The sequence below is a fragment of the Neofelis nebulosa genome, chromosome 9, assembly GCF_028018385.1.
Source record: "Neofelis nebulosa isolate mNeoNeb1 chromosome 9, mNeoNeb1.pri, whole genome shotgun sequence".
In the NCBI taxonomy this organism is placed as follows: Eukaryota; Metazoa; Chordata; class Mammalia; order Carnivora; family Felidae; genus Neofelis; species Neofelis nebulosa.
The window spans coordinates 51,203,198-51,230,337 of NC_080790.1; the positions used below are offsets into that span (position 1 = coordinate 51,203,198).

A 27,140-nucleotide genomic window follows, 5' to 3' on the forward strand; every position below is an offset into this window, starting at 1 on the left:
TCTGTGATCCAGGGTGTACCTCAGGGTGTTCTCTTGGTCCAGGGTGTACCTCAGGGTGTTCCCTGTGGTCCAGGGTGTACCTCAGAGTGTTCTCTTGGTCCAGAGTGTACCTCAGAGTTCTGTGGTAAAGAGTATACCTCAGGGTGTTCTCTGTGATCCAAGGTGTACCTCAGAGTGTTCCCTGTGATTCAACCTTTACCTCAGAGTGTTCTCTGTGGTCAAGAATGCACCTTGAATGTTCCCTATGATCCAGGGTGTACCTTAGAGTGTTCTCTGTAGTTGAGGGTATACTTAAGGATGTTCTCTGTGATCCAGGGTGTACTTATAACTTTGCTGTCTTTCTCTGGGCCTAATGGAGGTAGGGACCATTAGCCTGAGAATCCAAGACCAGAATGTTAACTCACTGCTTTCCTGTGATTGGCTTTCGGGTTGGAGGGCCCATTACATGGACCCTGTAGCAGAATCTGAAGTTTTCCAGAAGCCTGCAGATGGTGATATTGGCAGTGGTGAGTCCAACGTGAATATGGGTTCTGCATCTATTCTATTCTGGGGAGGACAAGTTGTGTCCCTTCCTACGTGTAAGGGGTCTGATGTAACTGGTTTTCTAGCAGGTGGCCAACAGGTCCCTACAGGACATGGTTCAGGGATCAGGATTGGTCTCTGTTGCTGGCAAACAACCCTCTCAGAAGCAGGTGAAGCTGATTGGTCTTTCAGCCTGTGTATGACTCTGTCTCAGTCACCTTGGCCCTTTGCTCCTGAGCCTGTCACCAAGCAAGAGGCTGTCTGGGGTTGCAGGACAGTTGACCTCCACAGAGGGTCATGGGATCCGCTTGGTTGCCAAGAGTTTATTCCACAACGAGCGCCCTCTGCTGGGCATTTTTGGCACCTCAAAGATTCTTCGACCTGCCCAGGTCCTTGCTCCACCACCTCCTAACCATCTCGTTACATTATCACCCACCACCCAAGAGTAGATCTGATTTCGGAATCTCGTGCCATCTCTCCTTTCAGGCATGCCCTCTTCTCCATTGTTCTCCAGGGCCCCTTGGATCCCCTTACAGGCGCTATTAGAGTCCACAGCTGGCTACAGACAACCCGGTATTTCATGCCCCTGACGCTCTACTGAGCCTCCTCGTTCCTTATCTGGTTGCTTCCTACTTACCCTTCAGGTCTCAGTCAGGCATCCCCTTTCCCAGAAACCTTCACGGCCTTGGGGCCACCCCTTCCAGGCCCCTCCTCCTGGCAGAGTGACGAGCCGTCTGCTCAGGTGAACTCGGTCCTGTGTGTGCAACGTTTAGCACTGCAGTTGTTTGCTAGCAGTGACTGCACAAGGCAGATCTCCCTTGCGGCTCTTTTTTTCCTGCCTCAGAAATCACTCACATGATTCATTCTAGAATATTTATTAAGCACCTACTCATTTCCCCAGGCAGCAGGAATTCAGTGAGGAGTAAGGGAGACACAGGCCCTGTACCCAGTACTTAGGGCCTACTGGGAGAGATGGATATTTAGTAAAGAGGCCACAGGTAAAAATATTTCTGTGCTATTCAGTTTTAAATAATATACATGTATCACCTTGATTCCCAACCTTTTAAGGAGGAAAATCAATATACACTTTGAGACTGTGATAGGTGCAGGGAAGGAAGAGGTCCGGGTTCTGTGAGAAACTGTAAAAAGGGGAGCCCTGAGTGAAGAGGAGGGCTGTCTGACATTTAAGCTGAAAAGGGAGGAGGCCAAGGGAGGGCCGTGCTTGAAGGCCCCGAGGAGAGAGGTGGTGGGGGGAGTGAGGGAGGGAGAGGAGAGAGAGAGTTGGCTCAGGGGAGGAGCAGGGCAAAGGCAGGTGGCTGGAGCCTTGCAAGCGGGGGTGGGCGGGGGGTGCCCTGTGGGTCTCTATCTGCAGTGAGAAGCCACTGAAAGGCTAAAGCGAATTGATACCCATTTTTAGAAGATCGTTCTGGCTGCTGTGTAGGGAGCTGATGGGAGGGAGCAAGAGCAGAAGCAGGGAGCCGAGTTAGGAGGTGGGCAGTTGTCCAAGGAGAAGAGATGGGTGCTGAAGGTAAGCGACAGGAACAGAGAGAAGTGGTTGCATTCAGGATACCCGGGAGACAGGACAGGTAGCCCTGAATGCCGAGTTACATCTGGGAAGGGAGAGGCTCCTATCCAGGAAGACTTCTGGGTTTGGGGCAGGAGGAGCTGCTAACAGTGGGACAGGACAGGGTGTAGGTGAGGAGGAGCAAGGGAACCTTCATCCTGGGAGTGTGAAAGGGGAGCACCTGAAGCCTCTCCAGATAAAGGCATCCTGCAAGGGGTTGTAGGTTTGTGGAGGACACAGCCTGCTTGCACTGCTCAAGCCCCATCCAGCGTCTCCTCGCTGGCCTCACAGAAAGGAAGCTGCTGGTGGCCTGGGGAGGACCTTGGTGCTTAGGGAGACAGCTATCAGCCGTACAGCTCATGACGTGGGAGATCTTGTGTCACAGAGCCCCTTATCCCACCTTGGGAGATTGTCAGGAAGCCAGTCTTCTCTCTTCTGTTCCTGCCAGCTGCCCGTGGCAAATCCACTGGCCTGGGAGCCAGAGCTTGGAGAGAAGTGGCCAGAGACGGTCCGCTGCTTCCTTAGGTCATTGCTGATGTCCCACGGGGTCTCCTGGGCTCTTGCTCCTCCCAGGACCCCTGTCTGCTGACCACAAGGGGAATTCGTGTGCAAAATCCACACCCTGTTTGTTTTCCTCTCTGCCAAAATGGAGCCCCTGTTTGGTTAATTTCTATTTTGTGGCTTATTTTGAGGCTGTTAAAACAGACCCTGGGGGACCCTCAGCAGTGATTGTTCCATATCTCATTATCTTTCCCAAACCCGATTATTAGCTCAGATTTTTCTGATCGCTAGCTGCTGTTCGTGATGAGTTGTGTGCCATTAATGCCAGCTGGTTCCCTTAAACAGGACCCACCATGCCAGGGAAAATGAGCTGGCATTCAGAGCCACCAGCCACTTGGCTTTTTAATTTTAATGGGCTCCACCAAATGTTTCAGGCCAAAGGGCCCCTGAGGAATCAGAACAGACGGGCTCGCAACCCTGGTCTGCAACCCACCCTGGTTCCTTCCCAGGCTGTGGCCATCCTAGCTGCTGGGACGGTAAGGCCTGAGTTGGGGGCTGTGGCAGGAGCGGGAATAAGTGGCTGCTTGACTCTCCTTTATTTGTACCTTCCTGCTTTCGAGCTCATCATCAGTGGGTGTGCAGGGTGACCTCACCAGCTCTTCGTCTCCCCACTTTGCTGGTCCCCGGCCCCTTCCTTGGCTCAGGCATGCTGGCCATGCTCAGGAATGAGCATGTCGGGAAGACTCCAGTGGGCTTCAGGGAAAGGGCAGGCCAGAAGAGATCTGGAACCCAGGCATTGTTGTTTCTCTTCTTTCCTCCTCCCTACCCCGGACTCCCACCCAGAGTTGGGGGGCAGGCTGAAACACTCACTCTGGACTGTGCCAGTCCTAGCCAGAAGGAAAAACAGCCAGCCAGGGAGGCTTGAGGGCAAGTCTGAGTGTTTGTTACAACCAGTGACCACTATTCCTTGTCCTCCCACTACACTCCAGCCCTGCCTGCCCCCAAGAGGCTGCCAGGGGAATGTCGCAGCTGCCTGCTGGCCTCCTGGAAGACTCCTCCAACACGTCCCACATCTTTCCAAAAGGATGTCGGAGGTGGAGCTGGAGTTTGAACCTAGACCTTCTGTTTGATAGCTGGGATGGGGGCGCAGGCAGGGCTGGATCAAGGGCTCTGTCTTTGCTGACGGGAGCTGCCTTCCATTCATCTGGGCCCCGGCCCCAAGGCCCCAACCGTGGTCTTTTCAGGACAGCTTTTGCTATGCAAACAGCAAGTTTTAAATGGCACATTAGACATTAAAGCATGCCTCATTGAGATGGAAGCTACAGGGAAAGTAAATAGCATAGTTAAGAGCAAAGCTTTGGAATTAGCAAACCCCTGGGTTCAAATCCTAGCTTTACCTGCCCCGTAATAGCTGTGTGTCCCTGGGTAAAGTTACTTAACTACTCGGAACTTGTCTGAACTTTTTTGAATCTATAAAAAGGAGCAACATACCTATGTAATTTATTTTTTTAATGTTTATTTATTTTTGAGGGGGGAGGGGCAGAGAGAGAGGGGGACAGAACATCTGAAGCAGACTCTGTGCGGACAGCAGAGAGCCTGATGCAGGGCTCGAACTCACGAAGCACAAGATCATGACCTGAGCTGAGCTGAAGTCAGATGCTTAACTGACTGAGCCACCCAGGTGCCCCATACCTATTTAATTTAGGTATTTCATGCGATGTGCTCAGCACACGGCCTGGCACTTCCCCGTGCCCCTTTCCTCCTCTTCTCCTTCACCAACACCTGTGTCATCCTGTCTCCCTCCAGACTTTCCCACTCTGCACTCTGTAGGAACGTGTTCCCTGGCATTTGGGGGGAGGGGGGACCACAGAAATAGACAGTCACTCACTGCTGAGAGCTGGGGAGACCTGGACTTGGTGAGTTCCATCTGCGTGGCAGGGCAGCCTGGAAGCAGGGGAGCAGGGCCCACTGTAGGCTAGCAGCTCCCTGGCCTGCCCTGCTGTACCAGTGAAGTGTGTCCAAGCTGCCGCCCATCTCCCTGCCTCCCAGCCTCCCCTTGAGCAAGTGACAGGGAAAGGACAAGGATGAGACTCTGAAGATCAGCTTGAGGCTTCAAATACAGACCAGATGCCCAAGAGCCCAAGCTGGGTTTGCCCGGGAGCATCCTGGCTCCGTGAGGTCCTGGGCTACCCAGGGGCTGACAGGTTGGCACTTCCTGTCTTCCCAGGTCACCGTGCCATTCTTGCTTTGACTGCTGCAGTCATCCTGCAGCCCTGGAGGCCTTCCCAAGGCTCTGCATCTTCTCCAACAACTCAGAAGGCTGAGGCCAGAGCCAGGGCTGTGGGGGCAGGGTGGCCTGCTAGTGACCAGGTGTGCCAGAGCTGAGCGCAGGCTCCCCAGGCCCCCTTTGGCCAGGTGTCCTGCGGCAGCTGCCGCTGCCCCTCCTCCCAGGAAAGACCTCCAGGGCAGAGTCTGGTTCTGGCCTCAGTTTGGGGCAGCAGTGGCCTCTATACATCTGCTTCTGGTCTGGCCACATGCGTCTAGCCTTTTCTCTCTCCACGCCTGTGCTTGTGCTGTTTTCCCCACCAAAATTCTCTTTCCTCTGCCCTGCCTAACCCACCTTTCCTCCCTCCAAGAAACCCCCCTTCCAGCCTTTGCTGATCTCCATCCATTCATTTGTTGGTTCATGCATTTATTCCTCAGTCACCAGTTGATTGAGCAAGAGCTACATGCCGTCCACTGTCCTGAATGCTGGGTACACAAACATGAAAAAGGCATGGTCCACCTCCCCTGTCCAGCTGGGACATCACATCCATGAGCCGTGAACGGAGTGGCAGGAAGGAGGGATCGGAGACATGTGAGGGAGCACCTTCCTGCCTGGGAGAGGCAACGTTCCTACATAGCTTACATTTTTACATAGCTTCATTTATTTAGATCCCTTTATGCTCTAAGCTCAATGCGAAACACTTTGCATACATTCTTTTTTTTTTAAGTTTATTTACTTATTTTGAGAGAGAGACAGACAGTGCGCATGCGTGTATACACGTGTGGAGGAGGGGGCAGAGAGAGGAGAGAGAGAATCCCAGACAGGCTCCGTGGTCATCACAGAGCCTGCTGACACAGGGCTTGATCCCACAACCGTGAGATCATGACCTGAGCTGAAATCAAGAGTCGGATGCCCAACCCCCTGAGCCACCCAGGAGGTCCTACATAAATTCTTGTAACAGCCCTGGGATGTTGTAGATACTATGGTCCCTTTTTACAGACAAGGAAACCGAGGCAGAAAAAGGTTCAGTGACTCCCACTGTTAGTGAGTCATTGGAGGTGGAGCTCAGAGACGGGCCTTAAAGAGCAGGTGTGGACTGAGTAGAGAAGGAAGGCATTCGGGTCTCAGGGACCAGCATGGGCAAAGGCCCCAAGACCAGAAAGCTCCCATAGCATCTGGGGAGCAGTAAACTGGATTCCCGGAAGGGGAATGTGGGGTGTTGAGGGAGTGGGGAAGCTGCGTGAAGGAAATGGCACCTTTTCACACAGGTCACGGGAGGAGCTGGTTATGGTAGACATGGTGGGACCACGTGTTCTAGAAGAACAGAGGATAGCATGGGGGATGGAATAGAATGGGGAGTGCCCAAGGGGAAGGCGAGGCAGGGGCCCAGTGTCCCAGGCTGCGTGAGGGGGCTGGGGTCTACGTGAAGAGGGCAGTGAGCCCAGGATGTCACCCCCTGCACCCCCATCCTGCTCTCGGCTGCTCTACTTAGTTCCACAGTCACCTGTGGGCAGGTGTGTGGATCTCCTTCTCCTGAGCTCTCGAGGTTAGGCTTGTGCCTGAGCCCATAGCAGGGCCTCAGAAAAGGGGTTCCTAGAGGCTGAGGTGGGAATGAGGGTTCCCACACTTCATTTACTTGCAGATTATGTGTTCTTCTAACAGCAGTCTTTCCTTTTTCCCTCCTAAAAGAGGTTGTGTGTGTGTGTGTGTGTGTGTGTGTGTGTGGTACATGCATGCGTGCACGCGTGTGTGTGTGTGTGTGTAGCTGAGACTTTCCCCTCACCCTCTTCTTCGTGGGCTGGTTAACTGGAATGACTGGGCAGTGGTGCTTTGACTAGTGACCCTGGAGCCCGGCAGCCCCAGATGACATTGAGGATTTGGGGTCTGGGGCACAACTTCAGGGGAAGACAGTGCCGTTCACTCTCTGCTCCTGCCCCAGCCTGCCCCCCCTGCCCTAGTTGGCCAGGCCGCTGCAGCATCATGAACTTTCTGTTTTCTCTTTCTAAGGTGGGCCTTAATGTCCTGGTTCAGAAAGCCAACAAGTTCACCCCAGCCACCCGTCTTCTTGTCCAGAGATTTGTGCCATTCCCCGCTGTAGGTAAGACTTGAACCATGCAGAGGTGTGCAGGGGTGTGTGCAGGCGTGTGTGTGTCACACCTGGGTGTGTGGGGCTGCAGGGCTCTTGGGGAACTGGATGCCTTTCCAGACTTCTTCTGAGCTTGGGGGTCTCCTGGTGAGGGCAACTAGAGCAAAACATGTGTAGACAGAAGTGAGGGTGACAGGGGCGCTGCTGACAAGCTCTGTGACCAGGATTCTGCTTTTAGCTCAGGGATTCTTAACCTGGGGCCCCAGTCTCCCACAGGACCAGTAGAGAGAACGCAGGGGATCCTATGAACTTGGCTGGGGAAAATACCTACACTAGCCTCTAGCTAGTGTAAGGAAATTTAACATTTCCTTCCACTGGGAGTGTAGGCAGCAAACCACAGTAACAAGCAAGAGCTGTGACTTTGTCACCAATAGAAATCATGGATACTTTCACGTCCCGTTACAGTTGCTACAGAGGTTTTAAAATACCGTTCATGTGCCACACTGACTCAAAATTATGATATTGATTCAATCCACTGGTAGGTCTTGTTTTTTAATTCGTTAGTTAAAAAGCACAGCTATGATTGTATCACAATTGAAAAAATATTTGGCAATGTATTCCAATATAATCCCTTTATTTTTTTTAATGTTTATTTCTTTTTTGAGAGAGAGAGAGAGAAAGACCATGAGTAGGGGAGGGACAGAGAGAGATGGGGGACAGAGGATCTGAAGCGGGCTCTGCGCCGACAGCAGTGAGTCCCACGTACTCGTATTATTCATATTCAGGTAATTGTGGTGCGTGCGTGCGTGTGTGTAGAGGGGATTTCGCTGCCTCCAGCTAAGTCTTTGCTGGTCTTGGAGCCGCTGAGCTCACAATAGATGCCCCCGGCCAGCTCATCAAGCCCAGCCTGGCTCTTAAGAATCTCATGCTTTGTTTGGGGAGAGGGCCCTATAGCAGAATGTTTTTAAAAACTAAAAAGAAACAACACTGAAAGAAGCACGAAGCAGTGTGTGATTAGTCGTCTAAAGAGAAGTATACGCTTGAACCATGATACCGAGTTCCCCATTTGATGCCAGAGGACAAAGATAGGGGCCGGCCCAGGAGTGGTGTCAGGTCCCGTCACCTCCCAGGTGCCAAGGCTCAGTCTGAAGATCCCGAGTCAGACCCAGGCTCATGGTCCCAATCTCATTATTCACCTCCAGGGTTCAGCTTCCCCATCTGTAAAATGGGGGCACTGATACCGACCTTCCTGCAGCCCAGAGCTGTGGGAGGGCCAAACGAGATTACAGACCAGATTTCCATTCGCAGGAAAGTGCTTTGGAGCACCTAAAGAGCCCCATAAGAAGGTGGGAGATCATTGCCTGGCAGCCCCCGCCCCCTCGTTGGCCAGAGGCTAATGAACTCCCAGGACCAACTGCCCGTCTGAGCCTCAGCTGACCCAGATAATTGCTTAGCAACTCCACACTTTTAATGAACTCCCAGCTATTTCTGGCATGGGCCACTAATGGAATAACTCTTTAGATCTGACTTTGTTAAGGGGCCTAATTGAGTGAACAAGGCTGCCGATCTTGCGTTCCTCGCTATTCTGGGCTGGAGGGTCAGGTGTAGCCTCAGAAGGTGGCAGCTCTTAGCTGCACTGGACTGGATCTGGGACTCGGCCGAGATGCAATCTGTCCTTGAGCCAAGCTTCAGACTAGGACTTTGCCAGGGGCCTGTTCCAGCCTTGCTCTGCCAGTCATCTTGCTGGATGACCTTGGGGGTGGTCTTAACCTCTGGGGCTCCTTCAGGAGGAGGGTCCCTGCTTTCAGGTTTGACCCTATCTGTCATGCCCACCTGAGACTTTAGGACCTGTCCCTCTTTGGGCTCCAGCCTGATTCTCCTCCTGTCTTAATCCAAGAGGAGCCTGCGGGTCCAGCCACTGTCAAATTGTCTTGAGATCCCATATATCCCTAGTCAGTTGCACAGGTTGCACACAATGCCGTTTGTAATCCTGATAGTCCTAGTTTGCCAGGATCCAGAGAGCAGCATATCCTTTCTGGCTGCTTCCTCAGGCCTGCTGCCTGAGTCCTAGCTGAGTGCCTGCCTCCCTTCCACCCCTGACCCCTGTCTCTCCTTGTCCACATTGCAGGCTTCCACTTCCCTGGCCCCGATGCCCTCCCAGGCCCATCTGCAAATGGATACCTGCTAACCCCCCGGGTAGATGTTGACACGGTGGTGTGCAAGATGAACAGGCATGCCCCTCACCTGCTTTTGAACCCCTGGTCCTCTCGGGCCATCATACAGACCCTGCACTTGGCCACCCTTCACCTTGTTCTCAGGCTTAGACATCTTCTGTAAGGCTCACTGCATGCAGGCATTCACCCTGCTTTCCATGGTGGGCTAGACCAGACTAGGCCAAGCCATCGTTAAGGCCACCAAGAAGCTTGCTCAGGATTTGCTTTACCTTGTAGAGGGTTCTTTGCCCCTTCCAACCCCTGGCCTGATGGGAGACAGGACTCACAGAGCCATAAGTGCTCACGGGAAGGAGGTTGAGGCAAGTGGAAGTGATCAGATTAAGCCCTGGCTGTTGGGATGTGTGTGGGGGCTTGGGGGTGGTGTGTAGAGCAGAAGGGGGTCTTCATGGTGAGGGAGGGTCCTGAAAGGGCCTGTGTGCCCTGTGCTCAGAGGCCATATCCCTACTCCCTCCCTCAGGGAAGGAGGCTCCCAGGAGCCGGTTGCTTCTTCCCGCTGCCCTGCCCAGTGAGTTCTGTCCTGTTCCAACCTGCAGTCTGGAAGGTTGAGAGGATACCTCTCTTCACTGGGCCCTCCATGCTGCCCAAGAGAGAGGCCTGAGACTCTGGGCACAGGACACCTCATTCCCCCACCTGATTCCACTGATTTTACCCCTCTCTGGCTTTGGACCAGACCTCACTTCAGCCCCTTCCCACTGGAACATGTGTGACAGACATTGCAGGCCTTCCCTGGGTTTGTAGGGGCTCCACAGCTCTCCACATTTCTCCCAGCATACCTCTGTGGCCTCTCACTCCCCACATTGTCTCTCTGGGAGGACCCAAGGCAGGGCGAGCCATCCCCATTTCCCAGAAGAAAAAATTCAGACTCTCTGAGCTGGCCACCGCCCAGGCCTTGAAGGCCCAGCCCAGGCTACTTCAAGCCCACTTGGATAACCCCTCACCCAAGCAGCTGCGAAACTGAGGCATGTGGTCCAGAGGCGCCCCCCAGGAGCACCCCACCTCCAGGTTCACCCTGGTTTTTTAGCTAGGGTTGTGCGTGTGTACATGCACGCATGTGTGCTGAGTACATGGGAAGCCCTGAGGACACTCACTGAGCCCTTCTCTCCCTCATGGTGGTTTCAGAGCCTTGCTGTGCCCCGGTCCACAGCAGCAATCATGTGGGAAATCTCGGTTTCTATTTATACATGGAGATGTTAGGAAAGATGGTGAGCCCAGGAGCCCGTGTGCTGGCATCAGAATCGATTGGGGACTGGTAATTAATTTGTTTAGACCTTAATTAATTCTCCAGTTCTTTCTTATTTGTGGACTGTCACGCTTAATTGTGTTCAGGAGCTCCAGCTCGGAGCAGGCCCTCCATTAATTGATGGGTGCTGTGAGGTGGGAGTTAATGGTTTGAGCTGGGCAAACAGTGTAATTAAAGGTCAGTAGAGGAGGCACTGGAAAAACAACCCCCCCCCCCAGGTCCACCCACCAGTCTCCATGAGCAGAGTCCATTCCAGGGCAGGCAGACCCCACAAACAGCCTTCTCTTGAGGCCTTAGGCTGGGAGCTGGCAGGAGTGGCCAGCGGGAGGCATGCAAGGTCGCGGATGCCGCGAGGGGGCACTGGTGAGAGGAATGGGCACATTTCATCAGGAATGCGTGGGGCAGGGCCTTTAGCCAGGGGCCGAGAGGTGGGGATCCCCAGGTGCCACCTGGCAAGCAAATCTCCGTACCGGGCTCTGCGTATGTGTGTACAGGAGTCAGGGAAGGAAGCCCTGAAGGTCACCCCACCCCCACCTGCTTGACTGAATCCATACCCAGCAGGGGACAAGACCCCCATGTGGGCTTTGAGCTCCCTCAGGGGAAGCCGGAGCCTCAGCACCTGCCAGCTGACTCCTTGCACGGGCTGGGGGGGGGATAACCTTCGCGTATGGGCCAAAATGCCAGCCTCATCATCCCTTTGCCGGGAAACGCCTTCTTCCTGCACTGTCTACAGCAGTCCCCTGCATTAAATGTCACAGCTGATTTCATCACCAGGAAAAAATCTCTGTGTTCACCAGGGAGTCCGTTCCTCAGGATGTCTGGGCAGTGTCTGGGAGGTCTTCTGTTCACATGTCTGCCCTCACCCCACCTCCTTGCTCCCCTTCACCCCCAGGCCACGTGGGTCTTGGTGTCCTTGATTCCTTCTTTACTATTCTTCCCTTGGTGTTCAAGCCTCCCTGCTTGCCTCGTCCGGGAGGTGGCCACGGCAGTGTGCCCTAGCCCAGAGGGTTGGTCCTGACCTCCTCAGTTCCTCATCCCCTGAGGTGCACCTGTGTCAGCTGTGGCTGGGCCTCATGACATTTGTCCCTTCCATCCAGGTCAGTGATAATGTGGTGTCCGCAGCCCTTCAGCTCCTCTGTCCTTTCCTTGACCTAGTCCCTGCCCATACTCCTTTGGAGCTGTGGTGAATCTTCAACCTCCCGTCTGCCTCTCTCACTGGCCCCAGGCCTTTGCACATGGCCCTGTTTGCCTGGAATCTCCGCTTCCCATTACCTCAGCCCCCATCCTCTGCCTTCTCTTGCCTTCATTTCTCTGCTCAGACACCAACTCCACCAAGAAGCCCTCCCTGGTAGGCCCAATCAGGGCTAGACCACAGCACCCTGTGTGTGCCTTTGTGTGACCTGGAATTGCATGTTTTTTGTTGCTGTTGTTTTTTTTTCTGAGTCTGCCTCCTTTATCAGACTGTGAGCTCCCCAAGACTCATTCATCCCCAACCCCCAGGCCCGCGCTATGCCTGGCACACAGTGTTCAGTGTGGGTTTGTTCAGTGATCAAATGAGTGCTTTGATAAAAAGTCTTTGAAATTGGGCACCCATAGTGGAGGCCCACCATAATGACATCGGTGACCACATTTTGTGGCTGCTTGGACATTTATTCTGTTTGGGTTTTTTTTTTTTTTCATTTTTAAAATTGTTTCTTGAATGTTCTTTTTTGTTATGTAACGTTTTCACTGTCCTCCACACGTTTAGTTGTCAGGCCTAGGGTGGATGACCAATGGGCCACGTTTCCAGGTCATCCGGGGCACGTTCTCCAACCTTTCTGGGTTGGATCTGGAAGGATGAGTGGGCTGGGTTGGGTGCCATAAGCGTGAGCCGCCCTAGAAATGACATGGGCCCCCAGTGTGTATCAGGTTTCAAGAGGACATGAGTAGTTAGCCCGAGGGAAGTCTCCAGTGGTGTGTCCTGGGGCTCTGTCTTCAGTCTTGTCCCCTTCAGTTATAACTGCCTTGGTCATACGTAACTGTGGGTTGCGTTTAAGGAACAGGCACAGCAACTTGGCAGTGACTGTGAATTCATGGGCAAGAGGTGCAGGATCTAAGATTGCTCAAGGTGTGGCCCGGAACAAAGGAGTCTGTTTAGTTCTGGACTCCACACATCAAGAGATGCTCCACACATGATGAGCAGGAGCCCAACGAAAGTAGCAGGATCTTCTGAAAAACTGACAGTCTGTTGTTGCAACGAGCTGCCTGACCCCTCAGTTAGAGAAGTGTCCAAGTAGCAGCCGGGCCCAAAAAGCTGTGAGGGGCTCTCACGTGTGATCAAGTCACCTGTTTCTGGGCAGTTTGCCCAGGACCTGGCATATAGTAGGCACTCAGTGAATGCTTATTGAATGAATGGCTTTCCAGTTCAGAGATTTCATAATTACTGAAATCCAGATAGCAGAGGAATCCAGAGGCAGAGAAGGTGGGAAGCACAAGGCAGGAGAGGGGGGTTATGAATGTGGGAGGAGTAGGGACTGGCTGGGGTGGGCCTGGCCTGTTGAGGAAAGGGAAGGGCAGAGGGCCTTTGGGACCTTGGATGTTAGCTTAGAGTTGGACTTCATCTTATGGTTAACAGGGAACCAATCGCTGAAGAATTTCAAGCTAGGAAGCAGCTGTGATAAAAGGGAGTTTTCCAGACGAATGTGTTAGCAGGAATCTTTTATTAAGAGATCCTGAGCTTGAGAGTCAGCCTACACCTATTTACAGGCTGATTTTTCAATCCCCAAATTCCCAGTCCTGAGTTTGTGACACTTTAGTATGGGTTGTGAACCTCTCCCCAAATTCTCAAGCTATTTAAAAGAAAACTGTGTCATATAGCAATGCTTTTCAGGTGGAATATTGGGGAATATCGTGAAATGAAGCAAATATTAAGGTATCCATCCCTATTTGATAATCATCCCTCCTCTAAAGGCAGGGATGGGGCTGTGTTCTGGTGTGATTCGCATGAGTGTGTGTGTATGTGTGTTTCAGGTCGTGATGTACATACGTGTCCACTAGTAAATACATAGACCGTATCTGGCAGAGACATGAGAACCTGGCTAGAGTGTCGTCTCTGGGGAGGGTCAAAGGGAAGCTAAGAGTCAAGGGTTGGAAGGAGACTGATTTTGTTATTTACCCTTCTATGAGATTTGAATTGTTCACTGTGTGCACATATAACCCACAAAACAGGAAGGAGACAGAGGAAGTAGTGTGGGGAAAGCTTTGTCCAATGTCAGTCTGGACCCAAATGGGAGCTCAAGTCTCCTGGCTACCACAGTCATGCTTTTTTTTTTTTTTTTTTTTTAAATAAAAATGGTTCTATTATTTTCCTGATAGTACATGATTGCTTTATGAAGTTAAACAACCCTACTTCTCTCTCCAAAGTAAGTTTGTGTATATCCCTCCAAATTCAAGTAAGCCTCTAAAGATGCGGCAATCTCTATTTAATCTATAATATAAATATGCATATATAAATATATATTTAATACAAATGAGATCATACCATGTATACTGTTCTGTAAACTGCATTTTAACCTCAGTAAGTTTTAGACACCTTTACAGGGCAGTCATAAAATCTCAACTTATCCTTTTTACCAACCCTGATAGTACTGCACTGAACAACCTTATACACACGTGTCTCTGTGCCCGTGACTGGGAGCTTCTCCAGGGCAGAGGTTTTCAAACAGCCACCTGGTGGGGGGGCAGGGGGCAGGGGCTTTTAAAAATGCACAGATCTGGACCCTACTTCAGATTTGGTTTCAGTCGTGCAACCAGTGTTGACAGTCACCAATCTAGAAATAGAATGGCCACGTCAGAGGGCGTGCACATACCTAGCTTTGCTAGATATTGCCAAATGAGCATACCGGCTCTTTTCTCCTACCTGCAAGGCTTAAATTTTTGTTTCCCTACATCCTCTTCAACATTTGGTGTTATCAATCTTGAAAATTTTTTGTTCATCTGAAATGGTTCTTTTCTCACTTTAATTTGCATTTTTCCAATTCCCAGGGTGATTGAGAATATTTTCTTGACTGTATTGGGCATTTGGGTTTTCAAACAGAATGGAGAGAAAAGAAGGAGATCCCTATTGCATACCATACACAAAAATAAATTCCGGATAGATTAAGACCTAAATGTGAAAAGTAAAATGTTAAGTCTTCTAGAAAAAAATATAAATGAACACTGGGGAAGGATAGAGTTTCTCAATGACACAAAAAGTATATACCAGAGGGGAAAGGATTGCTTATTTGAGTACATGTTACAGTATATGCCAGAAGACTCCATTTACAAAGTAAGAAAACAAGCCACACACTATTTGTAAGCCATTTAACCAATGAGGATTAGTCTCCAAAACATCCAAAGAACTCCTGCCAGATTGATTTTTCTTTAGATAAAAAAAATCTATCTTTGACTATTAATAAGATTGAGTTCGTGTTCATTGAATTTTTACTATTTCTTTTATGAACTCCTACTCGAATATTTTTGGGGTGATTTCAATGACTATCTTTCTCTTAATAACTGTTAAAGCTCTTTATACATTTTATGAATGGTTTTGCCCCAAAGCACCAGACTCAAACTGGCTGAATTAATAAATGAATGTATTACTGGGGCACCTGGGTGGCTCAGTTAAGCGTCTGACTCTTAATTTTGGCTCAGGTCATGATCTTACAGGTTTCGTGAGTCGAGCCCCACATCGGGCTCTGCACTGACAGTGTGGAGCCTGCTTGGCTCTGTCTCCCTCTCTCCCTCGTGCTGTCTCTGTGTCTCTCAAAATAAATAAGTAAACTTAAAAAAAATTTTTTTTAATTTTAATACTTATTTTTGAGAGAGAGAGACAGAGTGAAAGCAGGGGAGGGGCAGAGAGAGAGGGAGACACAGAATCCGAAGCAGGCTCCAGGCTCTGAGCTGTCAGCACAGCCACCCAGGTGCCCCCCAAAATTTTTTTAAATAAAAAAAAAATGAATGTATTACTTCACAAAGGGCGAGTGCCGAGTGAGGCACCCATGGCCCTTCCTTCCACCTCTGTGCTCTGCCGGGGGCTTCATCTGCGGGCTAGCCCCTTTCATGTCCTCAAATGGTAACAGCAACTCCAAGCACCACCCACCACTGCCCAGAGGACAGGAGGCTTTCCCTGCCACCGCTTCTTGGATGAGAGGAGACCTTTCCCAGAAGTCCCCTGCATACATCTGTCATTGGCTAGGGTTGGCCACATGTCCCTTCCTCAATCAATCACTGGCAAGGGAAGGATTATCACAACTAGTTAAGACTAATCCTCTGGGGGTAGAATAGTTATTGGGCGTCAGTCACCATGACCTTCTATTGATGAGTAGTAGCGGCTCTTTGTCACATAGAATACATTTTCTCAGTTTCCCATTTCTTATAATATGATTCATAGATATTGACTGCCGTATTTCTCAATGCTCAGATGCCTCAGTTATAGGGGCATTAATGTAATAGCCTTTCCGAAGAGGAGAGGACTGTATTTTCTGTTCGTGTGGAGGAATAAACAAGCCTTCACTACACATTCAATCCAAGTCACTTTCTTCGATGTCACAGAGTTTGAGTCTGAGCCTTCCTCATTTTTTCCACTTCTCTTTTGGACATCAGTTGTTAAACACGGGGTCACGGCCACCACTGTTTTTTGTAACCCTGCTTGTAATCTTGACCCTTTTGGCCACTTTAAAACCGACAGTATGCTTTGAAAGCATGTAAAAGAATTTGCGAATTTTTTGTCTGCATTTCCTAGTTGGTTTTATACTTGTGGTTTCAGTTTTTTTCCTTTACTTTAAGGAAAAACTATTCCTGAAGTTAATCAGCTTCTTTAGGAAGTTCCTCACATACAGATACCGAAGTGTGGGAACGGTGAGTAGGTCGCACCGATCCCTGCTGGCTGTCAAATTTTTATGATCCACTTTAGGAAGTTTGGCAATTTCTTTTCACTTTTTAGACAAGTAAAGCATGATTCTATTCTCATTGTAAAAATTCAAATGGTATTTAGAAAAACAGGGTAAAAAAAAAAAGTGGAAGTCTTTCAACAACCCCTAATTCCTAAATTTAGGTCCCTTCCCAAGGAAATCACTGTGTGAGGTGTGAACCTTCTAAAACATTACCTGTGGGTTTATGGGCACACAGTGCATGTGTACCAATTATGGGGTTTTACATATAGTAAATCATCCTGTACACAACTCGGTAGCATTTTTTCATAGAAGTTTGTTTTGGAGATCTTCCCATGTGAGTTCCCTAATGGTGGACATTTAGGTTGTTTCTAATTATTTGCTCTTACAAACAGTGCTATAATTAACATCCTTGTAAATGTCTCTTTGTGCATATGGGCAAGCATTTCTTTAGGGTAGCTATCTATGGTTTGGCAATTTCTGCTGCCTTTAATTGCATTGCCTGGTATCTGGCAGACGATCTTCTGCATGTACAATAACTTTTCATGTCCGTGCTCCATTATAGTGTAAGTTCTAAAAAGATGTTTTAGGCAACAATTAGGAATCTAAGTTTAAGTTCAAATTCTGTGCAGACTGCTCTGGGTAGCTGAGGTGACACTTGAACGAACCTCCCCACGTGGCAAAGTTCACACACGCACAGGCAGTTGTGGTGGGGAGCAGGTAAGGGTTCCTCTCCCCGACCCCGACGTCCGTTGTAAGGCCCACTGGGATTTTTAAAACATTAAAACATGGGGGAATCCATCTTAGAGCCAAGGAGTTAAGATATGTTGTTTTCCCCAAATGAATAGCCCAATAGCCCATTGCTTCACCTTCGTGTTTGAATGGTCCTTTCCTGTGAGTTGATAGAACTGCTTTCCTGCAAACTCATTTCCCCTACAGGTGGGTGTGTTTCTGGACTATTAACCCCATTGATCTATGTGTCTGTTCCTGTGCTAGATCAGAGGCACACTCCCCCATAGTCGTCTTTTGGAGAACTTTTTTTGCACATTTGCCTTTCTGTCTACTGCTCTTCTTCCCCATGCTGTCCCTTTTACACAGGGTGCTTCATTAGCTGTTCACAATCTGCATGATTTTGCATCACGATGGGTCTGATGTGAGAACATCTGCAGCAGTCAAGCGCATATTTTCCCCGGGACTTGACACTGAGCTTGCCATCAGCGTGAAGCGATCTCTCCCCCTCTCTCTCCCTCTCTCCTCTCTCTCTCTCTCTCTCTCTCTCTCTCTCTCTCTAATCCCATGACATCTCTTAGCATAGCTTCTCCAATGTCAGTTATGCCTGAGTCTTGAATGGTGTCAATCTGAGTTGAAAATGTGCCAGCTTTCTTAACATTATCACTAACAGACTGCTTAATTAACCTGCTGATACTGTCAATAATAGATCTTGCTGGTGTGCTAGAAAGAAGACCCATGGCCTACGGTTTGGTCTCTCTTTCTCTCTCTCTCTTTTGCATTTGCTTAGGCTCTCAGTGCTCATGACTTGGGAGCTGGACTTGCCAAGAGTGGGATGGGAGGGACCAGGGAGGCTTGAAAGGAATGCGGCAGAAATGGAAGTTCTGGACGAGATCATGGAAATGAAATCACTGAATTTCATTTGGTGTTCTCATTGCTCAAAGATGAGAATGGCTAGTAACCTGTGTATACAGTGGGTGCTCAATAAATGCACCAACTGAAGATATTACAGGGCGTGTGCCAGTTGAGTAGGCAGTGAGAAGTGTGGGCGTTCTGAGGGAGGAGCCTGGGGGTGCCACCATTTTAGGGTGGCTTTCAGGGTTTTCCCTTTTTTCCCATCCAGGCAGCTTAGATAAGGAGAGAGCTTTATCGTGCCCAAACTGTCCTGGCGGGGCTGTCTGAGGGGAGGGACACTGGGTTTTCACTTCTTTTCCTGCTTTATGTTTCATGCCAAGTGGTTTTGTGTTTGAACCGAAGTCCTGCTCTATCTGCCGTGGCTTCATTTTACATTTGGAAATTACAGCGAGCAAGCAGATGCCACCATGAGCCTGGAGCTGGTTGACCACCGCCTCCAAATACTCTTGTCTTTGTCTCCTCTGCCCGGGCACACACACAGCACGGGGCTAGAGATGTCTCAGCAGTCCCTGGCTTCCCCTAACCTGGTGGGGGAGTGGGTGCAGAAGCTGACATCTATGTGAGCTCAGCCGGTGCCCAGAGATCCCATAGAGAGGCTGAGCGCAGCACCTCTTCTTATATCTGGGGAAGGCTGGTAAGGGCGGCCGCTTCCGGTTGCAGAGTGAGCCGGTGGCTCCTGACTTCAGGCAGATGCTGCTTGCCTGGACCACATTCCTTTGGCCTTGCCTTTACCGCCATGGTGGTGGTGGTGTAGTGGTGCCGTGGCAGTGGTGTAAGGGGTTCTCAGAGGGCAGAGATAGATTCCTTTCAGGGCAGAAAACCCCAAGATCCTCTCCAGTGGTTTTGTGGGTCTCCTGGGAACTGAGGAGCCTGGTAGCCCCAGAGGTGTGAGGGGTGCAGAGTATTCCTGCTGCCACTAGAGGGCACGTCACTAACACACAGGCCAGGTGTCCGCTTCCCGAGGCCACTCTGGGGACCCTTCTGGGACCTGAACCCTGGGAGGGTCCAAGACTGGCAGGAGCTCACCTCTGGAGGTCAGGAGGGGGAGATTCAGAGCCAGGACTATAACTCAAGCCCAGCTGGCCCCAGAGCCAGGCTCCCAACTTCTCCTTTACCTCAGATTCACCTTCCTACTACTGTCAATCTCTGGACGTGTGTGTAAGACAAGGGTTTCCTAATGTCAACACTACTGACATTTTTGCCCGGATACTTCCGTGCTATGGAGGCCGTACGTTGTAGGATGTTTAGCGTACCTCTGGTCAATACCCGCTAGATGACAGCACCCCCCAGCCCCAGGTTGCGATAATCAGAAATGTCTCCAAAGCTCGCCAAAGGTCCACAAGATCGCCCCTGGCTGTGTAAGTCAGGTGAGCGTGCCTGCTGTGACGACAGGAGGGACCCAGTGCAGAAGAGGTCTGCCCGTGGTTACCACTGTGCCTGAGAGTCGTGTGGAAACACGAGAGCTCCTCAGAGATGGCATATGTGCTGTAAATACATGTTAAAACTGTATTTGGTCTCCTGCTTTTCTTCTCCAAAGACTGCAGAGCCTCTCGGTCTTTCCCTCTGTTTATTCCACCTCCCCACTTTATTGAAACAAGAGACTGAGGCTCAGAGACCCCCAGGGTCTCAAGCCGCCCCTCACCTGCAGAACCCCGTCCCCCAGCTGCAAGCGCCCTCACCGCCGGCTCCCCAGCCTTGGCTCGGGCACCAGGAGCATCTGTGGTCCTCCTCCCACTGCACCTGCCCACTAGGCCCTGCAGCCCTGCGGCTCCCCAAACCCTAGTGCCCCCCCACTGGAGGGAGTGGGGAAGCAGCAGGTGTTGATGCTAATCAGCGTTCACAGCCCAGAACTGCAGTCGCTCCCAGGCTCACACACTCCCCAAAATTAAACACTCATTATACAAAATTAATTGACATTAATTAGCAAAAATTAAAACTTTAAACACAGCAAGGCGCTTTTGGGGGAGGAGTGAAGCAGGCGGCCTCCACATTTGTCACCCCCCACTCCCCACCCACCCACCACCCTCAAGTCCCCCCAGTTTTATCCCGGAACAGGGTTGGAGGAGGTCAGGCAAGGTCAGCACCACACCAGCCCTGCCCCAGGCCCAGGTCCAGCTCCACGAGTTCCAGGCGAGAGGAGCAGAGGGACACTCCTGGGGCTAGTCACCAGCTGATGGGTGGCCCCCAAATGCTGGTATCTGGTGTCTAACAGAGGAGCCAGGAACCCTCCCCTCAGCCTAGGTCTGTCATGATCTCCTAGCCAAGGGAGGGAACCCAACCATGTGAAGTGAGAAGGTCGGCCTTTAGCTCCCCCTGACCCACCCCTGCCCCCTATCCCCGAACCCGCCCATCTCCGGGGCACCCAAAGGATTAGCTCTGTCCCACTTTGCTGTGTGACCTCAGATAAGTCACCCCCCTCCCCTGAGCCTCACTGTTCCATCCATATGATGAGGGGGCGGCGCTGGGTGAGTGCTGAGGTTCCCGCCTGCTCTGGCACCTGCAGTCAGAGAAGCGGATCTCTGGGAACCCGATTCACTCTGAGGAGCAAAGGGCTGAAGGTAGGGGGCTGCCATTTCGAGAACATGCCCGGAAAGGCAGACCGAGGGGTTGAGTTGCTGGTGATGGAACATCAGGCACTGGTGAGGTGTCTTCAAGCCAGGGAGCCCTCCCAGAGGGGCACTCACTTCGCCTGCTTGCCAGGCCCACCCCCGAGGAAAGGAAAGCCGCTATCCCTTGATAGCTCTGCTCTCTAGCTCCTGAGCACTGCCCCCTTCCTCTTCTCATGTAGGTTATTTTCCACCTTTGCTCACCAGGCCATCAAGGGCTCCCAAATCCCTCAGCAGGCTGATGGGCAGATGGGCAGCAGAACCACACCTTCACTCACCACATTTGAACGCAGACTTGGCCCTTAACTCAGGACTGTTGCTGCTTGGGACGGGGAGGCTTGGGTGCATCCCGGTGGCTTTGCCCCACCAGCTAGAATGGCATCCTCCCCTCTTACTCCTGCCCCCCTGCTCCCCTCTCTCTCTCTCCAGCCAGTGCCAACATCTGCAACGTGGTCCTGATGCGGTACGGGGAGCTGGAGGAAGGGATCGATGTCCTGGATGGTGATGGCAACCTCGTGGGCTCCTCCAAGATTGCAGCCAGACATGTGGGTCATCCGGAGGCTCAGGGGGCCAGTGGAGAGGCCAGCGACAGGGAGAGGGTTTTGTTCCTCAGGGGCTTCTGTGCATAGTGCCTTTGCTTTGTCTTCTTGGTCTGCCTTCCTTGTCCCACCCTGCCTCCCTTCTGCATGAGCCCAGGGCCTCCAGGTCTGGCCCCAGCCATGCCTGTCCCTGAACAGTCCTTCTCTCCATCCCCCCTCTCGTCACCACTATAAAACATCCCATCTCTTGTCCCAGCCCCTCAGGACCTGGCTTCTCTGATCTGTTAATTGGAAAGGGCAGAGGAGACCCCCCCCCCGCCCAGAGCTTTCTTTCCCCCACCCTGGGACCTAGAGCCCTGCTCTCTGGGCTTTCAGAGCCTCCTGGGCAAGAAGAGGAAGTATGGGAGCGGGTAGTTCGTGGTTCTGTGCTAATGGGCACTTCTGCAGGTGGCACCTCCCTGGGGACCGAGTGTGGCTGAGGTGGGGCTTTGGGGAAAGAATATCTTGCTGCAAGAAGGCCATCTTTCACCTCTCATTTCATCAGCCTCACCTACTTCAGCAACTGGAATTTTTTAGAAAATTCCAGTCGGCTTGTGTATCTCCCCATGCTTTCCCAGCCTTCATCCTAGTGGTGATTAGTGGCCGGTGTTGCTCTAGCCTGAGTGATGGCATGGAGGGTCTGCTGTGAGTACCTGAGCATTCTCCTCTCCAGCCGCTGTCCCTTATCAGCTTTCCCGATGGGCCCCAAGCCTCACCTCCGTCAGTGAGGCCTTCTCTATAATCCTCTGAGGTGGGAAGAACCCTTTCCTTGTCCCAGCCCTCCCCTCCCCACTGGTCTCAGAGAACATGAGTGCCCATCCAAGGCTTGTGAGGGGCAGAGGGCCTGGGGGTGCCGGAGCCGGCACTGTACCCTCGGGTTCTTGTGCAGGCGCTGGGCCCCCCATCATTCCCACACCTGTTCAGAAGACTGGAGGAACCTTCTCCCAGGCCTTCCAGAGGCTGATCATGACAGACCTAGTTTCCTGGAAGACATTTTCAGCCCTGAACCTATCCATCATCGAAGGGGATTTGGCCTCAGTTTCCTACCCAACCCCATCCTCCCATGCAACCCTAGCGTTTCCCCTGATGTGCCAAGAGGGAGCCGACTACGGTAACTCTCCTCATGATGCAAACAGCAAGGAACCCCTCACCCTTGCTGTCTAGGGGAAGGCTCCCAGGGCTTATGAGCTGTGAGCATTCTTCAGCACTTCTCTGAGGGCCAGGAGCCCAAGCCTTGAAGGAACTCCCCACAGTGACCATCAGAGTGCAGAACTGCCTCTGAGCTGTTGCCTTCACCATGCCCTGCCTCCCCAGGAATCCCAGGGGAGCCCTCAGAGCAAGGACCCAGTTAACCCCATATGGAGACACAGCAGACACTCAGCAGAAGCATTTCCCGCTCGCAAAGCTGACCTCTCGTCACTAAGAAAGTCTCTCATCCAGAGCCAGGAGAGGCAGAATCTTTGAAATTTTTGTCTTTAGGGGGTGTCAAAAAGAAAAAAGAAGTAAATCCCAGAATTTCTGTCCTCCTTCAGCACCGAGAGCCTCACGCGGCTCAGCAGGCCCCAGCTGTTTGCTCTGGTCCTTCCAGCTCCTGCTTTGTTTTTAGAGCATCTCGAGTCCTCCATATGCTTCCTCCCCAGCCCCTGCTCCTGCCACCGAGGCACCTCCCCGGGCACAGTCCCCTTCCTGGGGCCGCTTCTGTGTTGCCACCCCTCCCCCACATGTGGCAGGTGACAGGGATCTGCTCTTTTCAAATGTGTGTGGTGGGAAGATGGGGGTGGCTTTTTTCTGTTGTTTGGAATAAGGCTTTGTGAGCAATTCCATGAATTATTCCAGCCAGCCAGATGTGCTTAGCAGCAGTACACACACCTAGAGGCTCCAGGGGAGGGGTTTACCGCCAGGTGGCTCTCCCCCACCCCCTGGGAGCTCTGCTCACCACAGCCTCTGCTTGCCCCTCAGGCCCTGCTCGAGACGGCGCTGACGCGAGTGGTCCTCCCCATGCCCATCCTGGTGCTCCCCCCGATCGTCATGTCCATGCTGGAGAAGTGAGTTGGGGCAGCCAGGAGAGAGGGGCCACCGCTGGGGAGGAGGGTGCGAGAGAAGAGGAACCAGCTGGCCCAGGGCAGGGGACAGAAGTGGCTGGCAGCCCACCCTGCCCGTTTGTTCAGACACTCCTGGGCAGTGTTACTGGAATCGTGCCGTGAACGTTCACGGACTTCTATTCTGCAGGACCCTGCGCTAGGTGCTAGGAAGGATGTCCAGATGGACAACACTGGCCCTGTCCTGAGGAGCTGACAGTTCTGGGGTGTGTGTGTGTGTGTGTGTGTGTGCACGTGTGTGCGTACATGTGCTCTGTTGGTGCACAGTGCAGGACCGGTTGTGAAAAGAGTCTGAGGATTGTGGTAGGAAGACTAGATTTGGGGGCAGGGCCACCCTATTCAGGCATCCACCCTGAAGCAACTCAATACCTCACTGAGCCTCAGTTTCTCGTTTTTAAAATACAGATAGTACTAACCTCCCTGCCTTCTGCAGAAGCGTGTTCTGAGAACACATATTTGCCATGACAAATCTTATAAAGACATAAGGGAACACAGCAATATGAGCAACGATAGAGTGATCCTATAATTAATGAGCAGGACGTTGAATTGTGAAGACAGACATGCTGCCAGAAGGGCAGGCTGAGGGGACAAAGGGAGGAGCCAGAGCTGACCTTCACGCAGGCTTGGGCAGGCTCTGAGGATGAGTGTGAGTCTGGGAGGATGGCAAGGAGCAGAGAAGGGCTCTAAGTGGGGGCAGCAAGGTGAATACGAGTCTGGAGGTGCAGACCCCGAGCTCGCGCAAGTACGAAGGAGGCAGTGACCACTCCCACTCTCCTGGTGGCCTAGCCTAGGAGGGGGTGCCTCAGGGCATAAAGACAGGCTTGGGGACACCCTACCTGGGGCTCTAGATCAGTTTAGGGACCTTCCTATTCCCACCATTTGAATTGTAATAACAGCTAACATTTATTAAGCGTGTCCTGAGTGCCAGTCCTCTCCCAGCCAGGTCTCTGCCCCGACGCCATCTTCTCAAAGAGTCCCTCCCTGACCACCCCATCGAGGTAACAGCACCATTACTCCCTTTTCTGTCCATTGCCTTATTTTTATTCATAGCACCTAGAGACATCGCAGACTTTATCTCGTTGTCTATCATCTGTCTGGCCCACTAGAATGCAATCTCCGTGGAGGCGAGTAAACGCGTGTCATTTATTGCCCTGCACAGCATCCAGCACGGTTGCTGGCATGTAGTAGATGCTTAGTGTTTGTTGAATGAATGATCTCATTTAACCATCACAACAGTATGGTGAGGTAAGTGTAACATTTCCTTTTCACAGATGAAGAAAGCAAGGCGAAAAGAGGTTATACCATCTGCCTATAGTTCTCCAATAGGAAACGACAGAGGCAGGAGTGGCCCAGGAGCACAGCCGCAATGCTGGCTCTTCCTCCCACACAGGCTGCCTTGGGTCTTCAGATCACATCGCATAATCCACATGTCTTTGGGTCTTGCCCTGCATGGAGACAGGAGAGGAGCAGATGTGGGGTTCTGGTCTCAGGAAGCCTGTATTTTGATAAAAGAGATGGCCATGACCCGTACACAAGTCAGCTGCAGGTGGGGCTGGGCAGTATGTAAATGGGCCCAAGGTGACCTTGAGGGGGGGGGCGGGGGGAGCACTATGGGCCCATTAGCAGGGAAGGCTGGTCCATAGGAGAAGGGCTGCAGCTGACTCTGAGAGCAGGGTAGGACTTCTGTGGAAGGCAGGCTTTCTGGACAAGGTGTGGGTCTTTTGTGCAGGAAATTGAGGAGTCTAACCAGACAGAAGCAAAGTGTGCTTGTTGGGGCCAGCTGATCAGGGGCCCTGTGTCCAGCCAAAGAGATGATCCCTTCCTCACCATGGAAGAGGGGGAGTCGTGGGAGGCAACTGAGCAGGGGTGTGGTGTGTTGAGCACTAGGATTCAAGAAAATCAATCTTGTATGGGAGTTGCAAAAAGAAACAGATCTTGGGAGAGCAATGGCTTTGGTGCCCCTGGCCCTTGTGTATGTAGCTGCCTCGTGAATGGTGACCACAAGTACACACAAGGAGACCACCAGGCAAATGAGGAAGGCAGGGCTTCAGTCTTCAAAGCTACTGAACCCCAGGCTTGGAATTTTCTGGGGAAACATCTGTGATGCCTTTCTAGTTGGTATCTGAGCTGGGTTTGCAGAAAGTGGAGTGGAGTGGAGTGATGGTTAGTGTCCCATTGGTTTGGGGATTTAAGTAGCTTTGGGAAGTTGGGTGGGATTGTTCCGGTTCTGAACCTCCCGGCCTAGGATCTGCGCAGAGGCTGTGTGCCTGGCTCAGCTCAGAGCTGAGCCTGAGTCTGTCAGGGAGGCGGAGACAGGGAGGCCATTTGGTTCTGGCAGCCTTGTGTTTGGTGGGTCCTTTTCTGAAGTTCCTGAGAGGGTCCCTGGGGAGGAGAAAGAGTCCAGCCCAGGATCCCTCAGCAATATCCAGACCCAGTTTGTGCCCTCAAGGACTTACTAACCTCAGATCTGTCGGGTAACCCCAGGACTGTGTGGTAAGAGGGGCCGAGCCGCACAGCAGTGGCAGCTGAGGCTCCTGGTAGGAAAACGGAATCCGGGTTCCTGCTCCAGCACTTTCAGGCCTGGCTAGTGGAGGAGAGAGTCCCTCGGCCGCGGTCTCCCACCCAGGGAATGCTGGCACTGCCCGCTTCACCACCTTGTGGGCTAGGAGCCTTTGCAGGGGCTCCAGCATGCACCCTGCAGCCTTCCACACGCAGGGGTGCTAGCAGCGGGGCCTCTGCCCAGAAGGCTGGTGGGGGAGCCCAGTTGGGTGAGAGAGTCAGGACAGCCAGGGGAAGAAGACAAAAGAACACTTACAAAGCAGCCTACTTGCAAATTAATGGAGTGCAAACTAAGACTGCTCCAAGTGCTGAGGGAGTGTGCGGTGGTGGCGGGGAGGCTGCGGGGAGACAAGCTGTCACGGGGCGGGTGTGGTGGTGCCATGGCTGGGGCCCGCTGGCTCTGCCTCTGGCCTCAGCCCTGCCTGCTTGGGAGGAGCACTCGGGGACAAGGTCCCCAGGTTTCCTGCTGGCATAAGAGAGGTGGGAGCCCAGCTTGTCCGGGTGTCCCTGTCTCTGAGACCAAAAGGGAGAGAGTCTCAAGTCTGAAGCAGAGGAGCCACCACCCCCAACCCAGAGCACGGAGGGTGTGCACCCCTCCCACACACACACCCCTTCCCCTCACTCTCCACTGCCCCTTCCCTTGGGCTAAGGGCTCACACTCCAGCTCTACCCTCCTGAGGAGGAAGATGGTCTTAGTCCCTGGGCTGGGAGATCCATCCTCCCCATAATCCCACCAACTCAGAGGCAGGTGCAATGGCTCCCTTCCCTCAGCCCTGGAGTTCGCCTTCCAGCCAGGTGGGGTCCCAGCCAGGTAGGGGTTCAGACTACATCCTCCCCAGTGGTTCCTGAGGCCGCTCCCCAGGCTCCCTCCTTCCTGAGGCTCCGGGTCTTTCCTTTCTCCAGGCATTCGCACACACGCACATCTCTCCATCTGCATATTTCAACTCCCCCAGCTGCCTTTCCGATCCCTCCCTGCCATTTCCCTCTCCTCCACCCCTCCCCAGTCCTGCTGTGTTCACTCTCCCTGCTCAGGGCTGGGACTTCAGGGGTTCCTGTTTGGCTGAAGTCTTGGGGCTGCCTGCTTCCTGAGTCAGGAGCACAGGCTTGGGGCCTTCTGGACCCCTTTTCCAGTGCAGATTTCAGCCAGTCACCCCTGAGAGAGGAGCTGAGGTCACAGCCCCATGTGGAAGGAGGCTGTCCAGTGTCCCCGCCAGGAGTGCCCAGGGATTCAGCCCAGGGCCTGCCCCTCACCTGCCAGGGAGGGAGCTTCACTCTTTCTCCCTGTCACCCTCCAGGCCCTTGGTGACCCTCCAGTCTATGCCTCCAGGGACT

General features: G+C 52.3%; 1 protein-coding gene across 7 annotated transcripts in view; it reads left to right on the plus strand.

Annotated features, from left to right (window-relative positions):
- The window catches only part of SFXN5 (sideroflexin 5), a 116,865-nt gene that overhangs the window by 68,474 nt on the left and 21,251 nt on the right, over positions 1 to 27,140 (plus strand). For 5 of the 7 annotated variants that reach the window (XM_058683707.1, XM_058683706.1, XM_058683705.1 and 2 more), the window contains 3 exons: positions 6,861 to 6,951; positions 21,002 to 21,117; positions 23,110 to 23,195. In XM_058683707.1, coding sequence (XP_058539690.1) covers positions 6,861 to 6,951; positions 21,002 to 21,117; positions 23,110 to 23,195 — 293 coding nt within the window. The remainder of the gene's footprint in view (positions 1 to 6,860; positions 6,952 to 21,001; positions 21,118 to 23,109; positions 23,196 to 27,140) is intronic. The other 2 variants (XM_058683710.1, XM_058683708.1) reach the window with 2 other exon arrangements.